The 15,214-nt window shown below is 43.9% G+C and overlaps 1 protein-coding gene across 1 annotated transcript; it reads right to left on the bottom strand.

The window, feature by feature from the left end:
- Positions 1-316: 316 nt before the first annotated feature.
- LOC120043936 (axin interactor, dorsalization-associated protein-like) lies at positions 317-14,295 on the bottom strand. Its single transcript, XM_038988536.1, has 8 exons — positions 14,275-14,295; positions 3,370-3,424; positions 3,197-3,260; positions 2,850-2,953; positions 1,694-1,816; positions 1,366-1,486; positions 1,091-1,210; positions 317-884 (listed from the first exon to the last, which is right to left on the bottom strand). The coding sequence occupies exons 1-8, from the start codon at positions 14,293-14,295 to the stop codon at positions 788-790; spliced, it is 705 nt and encodes a 234-aa protein (XP_038844464.1). The 3' UTR covers positions 317-787.
- Positions 14,296-15,214: the final 919 nt, after the last annotated feature.

The following is a 15,214-nucleotide window of genomic DNA, read 5'->3' on the forward strand; positions in this document are numbered from 1 at the left end:
ACCTATGACCATGTTGATCCTCTTTCATCCCCAAAGGGAAAGGCAGAGGAAGACTAAAGACGAGGCTGGTTGTTTGACATACAGTACCAATTGCTAACTCAACTTTTCCATTGAGCGTCATGCAGAGAGGAGAAAAAAAGTGATCGCTAATTGGCACCAGAGGGGTCAAATGCTGCGTTTTGTAACCAAGTGGGAATTTACCATTTGAAAGGCCCTCCAACTGGTAATTACTAGTGGGAAACTCATACATCATCCTGAGCTCCCACTTCTCCCACATGCTAACCTCTGATGTCACCTATTTAGGAAAAGACCTGGATAACAGCATTTTTCTGCAATTAAATGCAACAAAACATTATTTATAAAAAGCAATCTATTAATATGTTTTTTAACACTCATTTGTTTACCAGCATGATAGCTTTTAGTTTAAGGTTTAGGCAGCTTGTTGGCCATTAGCCAAATGATCTTTTCTCAACAAGTTCAAATCACGTGAATGCATCCAACTGGTATTTACGACTTCACAACTGGTAAATTCCCACCTCCCACTTGGTTACGAAGCAGCATTATACAGTAGTGTGTTGTCACCGCTGTAGTTAATATGTGTCATCCAGGGCCGTCCTATCACAGAGTTGAGGTTGTGGCATTTGGGCCTGCTGGGTTTAGTATTGCTGATGTGAGTGGAGGCGGATAGGGAGTCGGTACACCAAACTTTGCTGGATGTCTGATGACTACAGTGGAATTCTGTGGCGCTTCTGCTTTCTTGATGTGCTCTACTCTGTGACCTCGGTTATTAATCTTTGTGCAACGTCTGGTGGAGGTGGAGATAGAGTGGCTTCTTGGTCAGGAGCTGGAGCTTCTTCCTCTTGAAGTCAATAGGCTTCTTGTACCTGACATCCGATAGCATAAATAAGTGATTAATTCAAACGGTATATTCAAAGGGCAGACTGAACCAGAACCCCCCCCCAGAAAAATAGCTAAAATCTGAGATTCTCAAAATAAATAGTTATCAAATTTAATTTATTTTCATCTTAAAATAAAATAGTGAGTACATTTAAAGAAAGTTAATCTGGAAAACACAAAATGTGTCACTCACAACTCGATCACAATGGGACCAGGTTTGATCTCATCCATTTCCATGAAGGCAAAACATTTTGTGCTTGTAAACCCCTTCTTGGGTTTATAGTGCTTGAACTCAAAGAAAATAGCTGCCCCCGGAACATGAACAAAATTCAGGATTAACGATTGTCTGCCCAATCCCTCTGCAAGGATTTGAACATAAACTGACCCTGTATTAGCTTAATATTACATGATACTGGCTAAATAGAGGCCCCACTACTAATTCAGTAGAAATAGAACGTTTGACTACCTTTTGGTAGTCTCTCGATATGTCTCTGGATCTCAATGTCTACGCTGAAGTGAATGTATGTGTCCTCCTTTCGGGTTGCCACAGGTGTGTCTTGCACTGGGTTCAAATCAATGCCACTCAAATCTGTTGGGAAACAAAACGTTCAGATTCACTTGGGCTATTCTGCAGGAATAAATGATATTTATAAAAATGTACTGTCAAGTGTCAACTCAACAGAGATAATTATTTTAACATTTTTCTAGATTATCACTGTTTCAGACCTTACCATTTCAGATGTGAAGGTAAGCAACTCATCTCAGCAATGTAAACAATGTAGCCTACATTTAGTACCTTTCACACTAACTGTCATGTAGGGATCAATGCATTGCCCAGCGTCTTTCAGCCCAATCTTGTCAATCTTTATTGTGAGCAGCGACATCCTGGGCTCTGAGGGTAACCGTGGCAACAATGTACCTGTTGGAGACATGAAAACTGTAACTTTCTAAAGATACAATAATTGCAGAAAACATTCCCACGTTCCCAGAACTAATGCAGCTGAAATCAAGATAATGGTACCGTCCCAAATGGAACCCTACTCCCTATATTATTATACCTTGATTTCAACAAGGAACACAGACTGAGACCAAGGTCTCTTTTACAGCTGGGCCCTGCGTATACATGTTTACACATACAGTTTATGTACAATGATTAAGAAACTACACAAAACGATCACACAAAAAAATACAGCAGCAGATTGTTACATTTACACATAGGTTATTCCCCTAACAGCACAAGAACTTGCATTACCCGAAGCAGTTACAAGCAATACAAAAATAAAAATTCTTCAATACATGTTTAAAATGGGCAAGGGGGACAAGTTCACTACTATAGTGCACTACTTTGACCAGGGCCCATATTGCACTGCATAGGGAATCGGGTGTCATTTGGGACGTAACCAGTGTTTATACTTACTGATCCTTGTTCAAGTCATTACTGTCAGCAGTATTTTACTTATACAATAATAGGCAGCAGAAGAAGTTGTAGACTGACTAACAGATAAGGCTAAGATGACATACACGTTTTGGTGAATGCTTATAAAAAAATACATTGTAAAGTAGATTCAACAACTAAAGCTATCTAGTAGTAGTAGGATAGGGTTTTTGATAATAACAAACTGTCCATTAGTAGGCAATCATATTCATGCTACGACAAAACTATAAAAAGACAGACCCATTCAAACCCATGCCAGCCCCTTACTTCTCAACCAAACCATACCTTGCAAAACTGTGAATGGAGCAGGCAGTGAGGACAGAGTGACGAAGCCATGCAGAGAGACAGGGAGCAGAGGAGACAGCAATCACAAAGGCACTCAAAACAGGGCCACAAAGCCAAAAAAAATAACCATGGCAAAATTACACAGTCAGATTCAGAATAAAGACCAATGATTATGAATGCTCTATATACACCATAGATTACAAATAAAACACAGTACTTGTTGAGTTCTTACCTGGTACTCTGTTGGGAAAGGACTCTGGGGAGCCTGCTCCTGTAGCAGCATCCTCCTCTTCTTCCACCTCCAAGTTCTCCTCCTCCCCTGGGGCAAGGATTCTCCTGAATGTAAGATTTCATTCATTAGATTACTTGTTGAATATTTACAGGCTCAGCATGATGTTAGGAGATTAGGTCATTCAGATGGGGAAGCCATTGTTGAATTTTTAGTAATACCGTTTGCTTTACTCCATAATTTGCTCTGATTTGTTCTGATTATTGTGTACTTAAACAAAAAACTCTGTATTCACATTGGGTACGACAATAAGTGGCCTGCATTGTGATGGTTCATCGATCTTCATTTACCTCAAGGGCACTGGCTGCACATCAAAAGCAAAATCTTTGTTATATGTCAAAATACTCTTGATAACTGTTGAGAGAAAAGCACAATTAACACATTACATTGCCAAAAACATTCAACTACTGATGAATAAAGCATTCAGATGTTGACGAAATCATATTCTTCCTAGTATACATACTGATTTCCAGTTTCTTCAGATCTTCCAACTTGAACTCCTCCTGAGATTGTGTGCACTAAAGGATCAAAAGAAGATGGAAAATATTGAAATGTTCAAGAATTTGCTGAAGACATGAATAGATTTGAGCCAATTGTCACAGCCTTGGAACATCTGACAACTCTGACAAAATCTTCCTGTGATTCACTGACACGGTTGTGTTACAGAGTTAAATGCATATCATAGAAGGTTAAGAATTAGAAATCATAAAAAAACAGAATGAGTGTAACATCATACGTTAGTCATAACACAGACACTGGATTTTCATCAATATGATAATTGGCTGGCGAGCAGGAACATGTTCACATACACACTTAATTAGATGAATACTCAAGACAAAGGAGATGAATGTGGACTACAGGAAAAGGAGGACCGAACACACCCCCATTCTCATCGACGGGGCTGTAGTGGTGCAGGTTGAGAGCTTCAAGCTCCTTGGTGTTCACATCACCAACAAACTAACATGGTCCAAGCACACCAAGATAGTCGCGAAGAGGGCACGACAAAACCTATTCCCCCTCAGGAGACTGAAAAGATTTGGCATGGGTCCTCAGATCCTGAAAAGTTTTGACAGCTGCACCATCGAGAGCATCCTGACTGGTTGCATCACTGCCTTACAGCTCGGCCTCCGACCGCAAGGCACTACAGAGGGTAGTGCGTAAGTTGCCACAAAGTTGCGTAAGGCCAAGCTTCCCTCCAGTTTTTAATGAAAGCTGCTTGTTCAACAGGCTGACGGGTGGGTCATTCTGGGGTACCTTTCTCTTCTTTCTTATAGAGCCGTCCAGACGTACAAACTTGAAAGCCTCCTCCCCAGAGACCAACCAGACAGACACAGAGAGGGAGATATTCACAGACACAGAGGAAGAGCGAGAGAGAGGTAGGGAGAAAAAAAAGTTGAGAGATGTCCATATAAAATATTATAAATGTTTATGTGTATGTTACCTGAGTGGGACGTGCAGAAGGGCATTAGACGAAGGAATGTGGAGTATTGGGGAAAGTAGTGGAATGTGTTAATTGTGCGGGTGCCCATGGAGCTGGGGATCAGAATTGTCCCATGCAGGATAGGTAGGTTGAGGTTTCCAGGGTAGTGCAGATATTGTCATATGCTGAGGCAGTGAAGAAAGTAGAGGAAGATGGGTTAAGGGGAGGAGTGGTGAAAGTAGTAGAGACATACCAGTACAGAGGGATAGGCCAAAAAGTGATATAAGTTTCAGTAAGATTGGATTTTTAGCATTTATAGCAATAGTTATCAATTGTACTACAGGGATGGATCAGGAGTCCAGTTCCTTGTGGTCTTGTGAAAGCCAGTCTCACGGGGTGTCTCTAATGAAACAACAGACATTGCTACTGCTTAATAAGAGCATCTCATGTATAGATGAAAACAATAAATCGGGCATTAACATACACTACATGACCAAAGGTATGTGGACACCTGCTCGTCAAACATCTCATTCCAAAATCATGGGCATTAATATGGAGTTGTACACCCCTTTGCTGACATAACAGCCTCCACTCTTCTGGGAAGGCTTTCCACTTGATGTTGAAACATTGCTGCGGGACTTGCTTCCATTCAGCCACAAGAGCATTCGTGAGGTCGGGCACTGATGTTGGGCGATTAGGCCTGGCTGGCAGTCGGCGGTCCAATTCATCCCGATGGAGTCGAGGTCAGGGCTCTGTGCTAGCCAGTCAAGTTCGTCCACATCGATCTCAACAAACCATTTCTGTATGGACTTTGTGCACAGGGGCATTGACATGCTGAAACAGAAAAGAGCCTTCCCCCAGAACTGTTGCCACAAAGTTGCAAGCACAGAATTGTCTAGAACATGATTGTATGCTGTAGCGCTAAGATCTCTTCACTGGAACAAAGGGGCCTACCTCCAACCATGAAAAACAGCCCCAGACCATTATTCCGCCTCCACTTTACAGTTGACACTATGCATTCGGGCAGGTAGTGTTCTCCTGGCATTCGCCAAACCCAGATTAGTTCGTCGGACTGTTAGATGGTTAAAGCGTGATTCATCACTCCCGAGAATGCATTTCCACTGCTCCAGAGCTCAATGACAGCGAGCTTTACACTACTCCAGCCGACGCTTGGAACCCCGCTCGGAGATCTTAGGCTTGTGTGTGGCTGCTCAGCCATGGAAACCCATTTCATGAAGCTTCCGACGAACAGTTCTTGTGCTGAAGTTGCTTTCAGAGGCCATTTGGAACTCGGTAGTGAGTGTTGCAACTGAGGATGATTTCTACGAGCTATGCGCTTCAGCACTCGGCAGTTGTCTGTGAGCTTGTGGGCTACCACTTCGCAGCTGAGCCGTTGTTGCTCCAATATGTTTCCACTTCACAATAACAGCACTTACAGTTGGCAGCTCTAGCAGGGCAGAAACTTGACAAACTGACTTGTTGGAAAGGTGGCATCCTATGGTGGTGCCACGTTGAAAGTCACTGAGCTCTTCAGTAAGGCCATTCTACTGCCAATGGTTGTCTATGGAGATTGCATGGCTGTGTACTCGATTTTATACACCTGTCATCAACAGGTGTGGCTGAAATAGCCGAATCTCCTAATTTGAAGGTGTGTCAACATACTTTTGTGTAAATATAGTGTATGTCAGGGGTGTCAAAGTCAAATGGACGGAGGGCCAAATAAAAAATTTAGCTACAAGCCGAGGGCCGGACTGTTCGAATGTTCATTGAAAAATTTTTAAATGACGCATATAGTCTAGTGAACCTAATTGAACCTACTGAAAACCTAACAAATATATTCCAATATGATCAGATAAATAAAGCAATATTTTCTTATGGCTCTGTCAGTAATCTTTAATTTTCAACAGACACAAAAGACAAATTTCCTTTATATAAAAATCCCCATAACATGAACATTAAATGAAAGAAACCGGTATTCAAGGCACCATCAGTAGCCTATATTTTCTATTTTAGCAAAAGTGGGCTAAATTTACTTCAAAGAAAAAAACAATAATAGCAATTTTCTATCATCCACTCAACTGAAATATTTTTAAAATATAATTGGATTGAAATACAATAAAATAAAGTGCAAAAATCTAGCCTTTTGTAGCCTTTGTTCCATGTCCATATTCTTGTTTTTGTCCGCGTGTTTCGTTTCATAATGTCGTCTCAGATTATACTCTTTCAGTACCGCCACACTTTCTCCACACAGAAGACACACAGGTTTTCCAGCTACCTCCGTGAACATATACTCCGACTCCCACCTTGTTTGAAACCCCCGGTTCTCAGTGTCCACCTTCCGTTTTGCCATTTTTGATGGGTATCTGAAAGTTAATTTTACTGTGATGCTGACGACTGCTGTGCCAATAAATATTGAAATGAAGCAGCCTACTGCTCGGTGCGTCACCGTTGCATTGTGGGAAATGTAGTATTGGTGCGTGTAAAAGATCTGCGGGCTGCCGGCTTGCTGCGGTCTGCGGGCCGGTTCTAATAATAAATCAAGATCATCCCAGGGGCCGTAAAAAACCTTCTCGCGGGCCGGATGTGGCCCGCGGGCCTTGACTCTGACATATGTGGTGTATGTAGTACTTGTCAGTAAACAGCAGCTAGCTAACTAGCTGGTTTAGCTTACTCAAGGGTTCACATATTCTTCTACACACTCCATTTTATAAATGACCTTTAAATAAAGGAGGCTCCAGGGGAAGGTTTGGCTTCTTGATTCGTTTTCTGTTGATTGATTCATCGTCATCTGAAGACTCACTGTTCTTCTCCAGGCGCCCTCAGTTCTGACTCCAGATCATCCATGACTCACCGTTCAAAGTTCGACCTATTTTCATTAACGATCACGTGAAAGGCCACACATATATTTGATGTAGGTTGTTTAGCAAAAAGTGTGAATTTGCGCCAAACACCATGCACGATACCAGCGTCTTATCAGCAACACAAAAAAAGTACTTTCGCCCACGTAATAGTAGAAAGTGGCATTAATTATTCATGACAAAAATAATTGTCTTAAAATTAACAATGATTAAAATTTCTTCATATTTAAGTAATATTTGCATTCAATTTGGGGTTCAACACATGTTCCAAGGTCAAATAAATGCCTCCAATGCAATACACTGTATATGAAATACATATTGGTTTATAGGGAGAAAACTATTCTAGGTGCCAAAGTAAAATCATCAAATCAAATCAAGTTTATTTTAGATAGCCCTTCGTACATCAGCTAATATCTCGAAGTGCTGTACAGAAACCCAGCCTAAAACGCCAAACAGCAAGCAATGCAGGTGTAGAAGCACGGTGGCTAGGAAAAACTCCCTAGAAAGGCCAAAACCTAGGAAGAAACCTAGAGAGGAACCAGGCTATGAGGGGTGGCCAGTCCTCTTCTGGCTGTGCCGGGTGGAGATTATAACAGAACATGGCCAAGATGTTCAAATGTTCATAAATGACCAGCATGGTCAAATAATAATCAGGAGTAAATGTCAGTTGGCTTTTCATAGCCGATCATTAAGAGTATCTATACCGCTCCTGCGGTCTCTAGAGAGTTGAAAACAGCAGGTCTGGGACAGGTAGCACGTCCGGTGGACAGGTCAGGGTTCCATAGGCAGAACAGTTGAAACTGGACCAGCAGCAAGGCCAGGTGGACTGGGGACAGCAAGGAGTCATCATGCCCGGTAGTCCTGACGCATGGTCCTAGGGCTCAGGTCCTCCGAGAGAGAGAGAGAGAGAAAGAAAGAGAGAAGGAGAGAATTAGAGAGAGCATACTTAAATTCACACAGGACACTGGATAAGACAGGAGAAGTACTCCAGATATAACCAACTGACCCCAGCCCCCCGACACATAAACTACTGCAGCATAAATACTGGAGGCTGAGACAGGAGGGGTCAGGAGACACTGTGGCCCCATCCGGTGATACCCCCGGACAGGGCCAAACAGGAAGGATATAACCCCACCCACTTTGCCAAAGCACAGCCCCCGCACCACTAGAGGGATATCTTCAACCACCAATTTACAATCCTGAGACACGGCTGAGTATAGCCCACAAAGATCTCCACCACAGCACAAACCAAGGGGGGGCACCAACCCAGACAGGAAGATCACGTCAGTAACTCAACCCACTCAAGTGACGCACCCCTCCTAGGGACGGCATGAAAGAGCACCAGTAAGCCAGTGACTCAGCCCGTGTAATAGGGTTAGAGGCAGAGAATCCCAGTGGAGAGAGGGGAACCGGCCAGGCAGAGACAGCAAGGGCGGTTCGTTGCTCCAGAGCCTTTCCGTTCACCTTCACACCCCTGGGCCAGACTACACTCAATCATATGACCTACTGAAGAGATAAGTCTTCAGTAAAGACTTAAAGGTTGAGACCGAGTCTGCGTCTCTCACATGGGTAGGCAGACCATTCCATAAAAATGGAGATCTATAGGAGAAAGCCCTGCCTCCAGCTGTTTGCTTAGAAATTCTAGGGACAATTAGGAGGCCTGCGTCTTGTGACCGTAGCGTACGTGTAGGTATGTACGGTGGTGTTGGGTGGTGGTGTTGGGATTACTGGTGTTGGGATTACTCACTAGGGTCTGTAGAATCTATATATGATGTTATTTTATGGGGGACTGAGGTCTATGGCAACACTTTCTACTCCACCCAGTCCATAGCCCCCAGTACAATACACTATAGAGTACCACAGTATGAGTCATAATACGCATAATATAAATTGTTCCAATCGTTTTTCCCTTACTGGATTATAGAAACACTTAAAATAAGGTCTGTGTTTTGTGTAGGCTTACCTTTGAGTGACGTTTTGATAACTGTGTAAATCTCTCTAGGTCCAGGACAAGCTGACTTATCAATATATTCGCTTGTATTTACCCCTAAAAATTAAATGCTAATTAGCTGCTAATGTGGCTATCATAAAGAACTAAAAATGCCATGAATGATCTGGATGAGACTGTCGAATCGAGACAAAGGTAAGAATCTCTTGATTAACTATATCTAATGTTAGCAAAATGTAGTAATGAATACATTTCTTTAAATTGACAATTCTGTGAACTGTTTTGTGCAAGTTTTAAATTGACACAATATACCTGTTTGCAAAGGTCAGCTAGAGATGACGTGCAGGAGCTTGCAGGGATTTGTAGTCTTGCATGTCTACTTTGACGCTAATTAGCATTTAAGAATCTGAGAGTAAATAGACCCGAATATATTGATGAAAGTCACCTTGTCCAAGAGTGATTTAAATGGTTATCAAAACGTAATGCCAGGGTAAGCCTATACAAAACACAGCCCTTAAGTGTTTCTAAAATTCCTTAAGGGGTGGGGAAAAAATGGTGGGAAAACGATTAGAACCATTTCCCTGTTCGGGTATTATGATGGTTGCTGAAAATGATGGTTAAAAAAAAATCTGCCGTTTCCAGCTACAATGGTCATTTACAACATTAACAATTTCTACACTGTATTTCTGATCATTTTTATGTTATTTTGATGGACAAAAAATGTGCTTTACTTTCAAAAACAAAGACATTACTAAGTGACCCCAAACTTTTGAACGGCAGTGTATGTCAGAGCGGCATTGGACGAAGATACAGTGGCATAGTATAGAATACAGTATATACATATGAGATGGGTGATGCAGTATGTAAACACAATTAAAGTGACTACGATACCGTAGAATAGTGTGGAGTGCAGTTTATACATATTGTGACGACCCTCCTGCTCTGTCTGCCGTATTCTTTCGCTTTGCTCTTGTTTTCCTTATTAGGATGTTGGCGGGCAGGGCTGGGAGGGTCGTCAGCGACATGGGACTGTCACGCCCTGGCCTTAGTTATCTTTGTTTTCTTTATTATTTTAGTTAGGTCAGGGTGTGACATGGGGGATGTTTGTGTGTTTTTTGTCTAGTCTAGGGTGTGTGTATTGTCTAGTTTTTTTTTGTAGAGTTCATGGGGTTGTGTTCAGTGTAGGTGTTTATGTAAGTCTATGGTTGCCTGGATTGGTTCTCAATTAGAGACAGCTGTCTATCGTTGTCTCTGATTGAGAGCCATATTTAGGCAGCCATAGGCATTAGGTAGGTTGTGGGTAATTGTCTATGTCTTGACGTTAGTTGCTTGTGTCTGCACTTTCGTTTTGTAGCTTCACGGTCGTTTGTTGTTTTGTCTAGTTTGTATTAGTATTAGTATTAGTGTTCGTGTTCGTTTCTTCTTCTATTAAAAAGAAGATGTATTTATACCACGCTGCGCCTTGTTCCTCTCTTTCACCCGAAGACGATCGTGACAGGGACACACCTGGGCCCGGGTGTGTCCCCGGATAAATGCACCAATTCCCCATTCATTGGGGAGACTCTCTCCATGCAGACACACTTATAGATTTTTGGTTGTGGCATTTTTGTAGCCGTTTGGTTGCTTTGGCACCTTTCAACGCCCCTCATTATCACATTTATGCACACAAACACTCACACTACTGATTACTGACTACATGTAACAGGGTTATATTGGTGATTCCCCTTGCCACTTTATTGTTAAGCCAATGGGTTTTTGGTTTTAGTTTTGTCTTGCCTTCACCTACTCAACATGGCATCTTATTGGCTGGTTTGCGTAGCTTGCTTACGAGGGGGGATGTTTCAGTTAGAATCGTCCCAGTGAACAAGCACCAAACCAACGGTAAGTTGTTGGTTGCAAAGCACTGTACGTCAAAAGTGATTTTTATACTCCCAAGTGATGATTTAAATGTACAATTTATATCAATTTGTTTGTAAATGTTATTCGAACATCACACAAGATGCCGTGTTTTTTGGAGAATATTGGTAGTGCATTTTGTTGTAAAGAATTCCCGCCAGTACTAGCTAGCAACTTACTGTGTCTGGTGGGGGGGTTCATATATTTTGTACAGTGCGTGAGTGCAGAGTTGGATGGTGAGCCGTGCATTGCATGACGTGCAATTTTGTGCTGTTCCTATCAGGTACATTGTTAAAGATATTATATTGTATATTGTAATTGTATTATTTTGGTAACTACATGCCCCAGTGAACAAGCACCAAACCAGCGTGAGTGCAGAGTTGGATGGTGAGCCGTGCATTGCATGACGTGCAATTTTGTGCTGTTCCTATCAGAATAAATCTCCATGACTGGTGCTACACGTTGGAGTTCGTGTCGAGGATTGATTGTACACAACGCAAGCAGAGTACTGTTACAGTTCCAACTTTGTCAGGTACTTCACTGTCTCTCCATCTCTCCACATTAGCCATCATATTGATTAGCTTGCTCTTCTCACCCCCGTCACACACAGGAGTATAAACCCTCTTCCAGAGATCTCCATCCGTCTTCAGGTGGCGAATCAAGTGCTTTAGGAGATTGCTGCCCAAGATGAGGTCATCACTCTAGCCGATGTCTTTCCTTGCATGGCTCTAGAGGACTTTGACTGTTCGTGTGTGAATGATGATTCATCAGCAGCAAGTGCAGAGAACGGCTGATATACTCACTGACTGCCAAGATGACTTGACACTGACCTATGACGGTTCCAGCCAACTTCACGATACTGACGGACCTGACAGTTCAAGCGATCCTGAGGTCTTACGTGACTTAGGTTTGACTGATATTGATGTCGACTCCTGTCAAGCGTCTCCTGCTGGTAAGAAGAAACTCATTCAGCTCGTAGCTGAGTACCAGTCTATTTTTTCCAGGCACAAGTTGGATTGTGGAAAAGCTTCCGGATGTCTTCACCGCATTCAACTGAGTGATGAGAAACCCTTTCGGATGCCCTACCGACGCCTTTCACCAAATCATTATGAGAAGCTCAAACAAACATTGAATGAGATGGAAGAACGTGAAATCATAAGGAAGTCTAGTAGTGAGTTCGCCTCTCTCCTTGTCTTTGTATGGAAGAAGTCTGGAGACCTGAGACTCTGTACTGATTTTCGTTTGCTCAATGCTCGCACCATCAAAGACGCCCACCCACTCCCTCACCAGGCTGACGCGCTGGCTGCTTTAGGTGGAAATGCCTTCTTCTCGACAATGGACCTTACCTCTGGCTACTACAATGTGGAAGTGCATGAGGATGACCGGAGATTCACAGCTTTTGCGTCGCCATTTGGATTGTACGAATACAATCGTATGCCACAGGGGTTATGTAATAGTCCTGCAACCTTTATGAGGATGATGCTAAACATCTTTGGCGATCAGAACTTTCTTAGCCTGCTGTGTTACCTTGACGATGTCTTGGTCTATGCGCCCACTGAAGATCTGGCTATACAGCGCCTGGAAATGGTTTTTGAGCGTCTCAAGGCTCACAACCTAAAGTTGGCACCAAAAAAGTGTAACTTTCTGCAGAGGTCTGTGAAGTTTCTGCGGCATATCATTAGTGCGGATGGTGTCGCTACAGACCCTGAGAAGGTGAAGGCCATTACAGGAGTAACAGAAGCTGATCTGATGGAAGATGGCACTGACATTCCATCTCAGAAGAAATTGAGGTCATTCCTTGGGATGGTGGTGTATTATCAACAGTTCATTGAAGGTTGCTCGACCATTGCAAAGCCTCTCTTTGGATTGACTACTGGACACAAGGCTCCACGCTGGAAAAAGAAGCGACGCTCACCTGTCAGGAAGTTGACGGCTGCCGACTGGACAGCAGAATGCAGACAGGCCTTATTCCAGCTAAAGCAAGCCTTACTGGACCAGGTTTTGTTGGCCCACCCCAAATTCGAAAAAACTTCCTACTCTCGGTGGATGCGTCCAGCAATGGCTTAGGTGCTGTGCTGTCCCAGGTGCAGGAACAGGGAGCTACAGCGAGACCTATAGCCTTCGCGAGCAAGTCCCTCAGTTATGCGCAGTCGAGGTATCCTGCGCACAGGCTCGAGTTCTTTGCCATGAAGTGGGCTATCTGTGACAAGTTCCACCACTGGCTACGGGGACAGCAGTTCACGGTATGGACGGATAATAATCCCTTGACATACATTCTGACCAAAGCAAAGCTTGATGCTTGTGAACAGAGATGGGTCGCCAAGCTGGCACCGTACGAGTTTGACATCAAGTACATCCCTGGAAAAATAAATGTTGTTGCAGATGCTTTGAGCAGAGAGCCCTTCGTACGACCCAGTGCACTCCATCGCTTGACAAGGGTCCCGTACGAGACCTTACTAGCTGAAGCCGATGCTGTGCGTACAGACAGAGTGCAAGATGTGTTTCGCTGGTCCAGCCACCCCTTTGACAAAGCCTCTGACTCCAACGAAGTGGTCATTAGCTGTCAGGCTACTGTTGACCCCCCATCTGGTGCTTTATCAAGACATGAAGTTGCAGCTGTTCTTCATTCACACAGGTGCTGGGGGGGTGAAGTGGGCTCACATGCACTGCTGTTGCCACAGCTTCCACAGGCTGTTATGCCATCAGAGCAGACCGATGTCGATGTTCTGCCACACGACCTACTGATGAGTAAGCAGCGTGATGACAACGTGTTCAGCAGAGTGATCTTTGTGGAGAGGGGGAGAAGACCATCCCGGAGAGAGCGTGCCCATGAGAGTGTTGAGGTTTTGTGTCTTCTCAGAAGTTGGGACAAGTTGACCATGAAGATGGGTGTACTGTATCGTGTTTCAAAGAATGTGGTTACAAAGAGGAAAACGTATTTGTATTTGGTTCCAGCCTCCATGAAAGCAATGGTGTTGAAGGGTGTCCATGATGAAGCTGGTCACCAGGGCCAACAGAGAACAGTCTACCTGACAAGACAGAGGTTCTTCTGGCATGGCCTGGAGAGAGAGGTAAAAGCATATGTGAAGTGCTGCAGGAGATGCGTTGTGAGCAAGACTCCTGATCCGGAAAAGAGCTCCTCTTGAGAGCATAATAACAACTGAGCCTCTTGAACTAGTGTGCATAGACTTCTGGTCTGCAGAAGATTCTTCAAACAAGTCCTTGGATGTGCTCGTTGTTACTGACCACTTTACCAAATTGGCTCATGCCTTCTTGTGTCCGAACCAGTCTGCTAAGTCAGTAGCTCATCAGTTGTGGAACAACTATTTCTGTGTCTACGGGATGCCTCGCCGTATACACTCAGACCAGGGAGCCAACTTTGAGAGTGCTTTAATAGCCGAACTGTTGAGTGTTGCAGGTGTTCAGAAGTCTCACACCACGCCGTACCATCCAATGGGGAACGGGTCCTGCGAAAGGATGAATAGGACGTTGGGAAACATGATCCGGGCCCTGCCAACGAGAGCAAAGCACAGATGGCCTCAGGCGCTGAAGTCCCTCACGTTTGCGTACAATTGTACAATCCACGAGACCACAGGCTTTGCCCCTTTCCTGCTAATGTTTGGGAGGACGCCAAGACTGCCTGTTGACATAGTCTTTGGCTCTGTCGTAGAGAACCCAGAAGTTGTCGACTATGACCAGTTTGTTCAGTCTTTGAGGAGAGATCTGAAAGAAGCCATGAATGCAGCACAGGCATCTGCAGCGAAGCAGTTGAAGAGGCACGCTGACCTTTATGACAGAAGAGTCAGAGGAGCACCAGTGGAGATTGGGGATCGAGTATTGCTGGCTAACAAGGGGGAGCGGGGAAAGCGGAAGCTCGCTGACCGTTGGGAGGATACTGTCTACCTTGTCACTGGGTTGAATGCTGACAGTCACACTTTTAAGATTCAGAACAGCTCCACTGGACGGGAGAAGACGGTACATCGCAACCTAAAAATGCCAGTCAACTTTCTTCCTCTTCCCCATGCTGCCGTTGATGAGGGAACAGACATGTCTGGATTAACAGAGTCTGAGGGCATGAATGACAGCCTTGTGGTCTCAGCTGCCATGGACACTGCAGTGGATGATGATGCTGAGTACAGAACAAGAGTGTGGGTGTCAGAATTGCCTTCTGAAGGAACAGGTGACA

Source organism: Salvelinus namaycush, chromosome 3, assembly GCF_016432855.1.
Source record: "Salvelinus namaycush isolate Seneca chromosome 3, SaNama_1.0, whole genome shotgun sequence".
Lineage (NCBI taxonomy): Eukaryota > Metazoa > Chordata > Actinopteri > Salmoniformes > Salmonidae > Salvelinus > Salvelinus namaycush.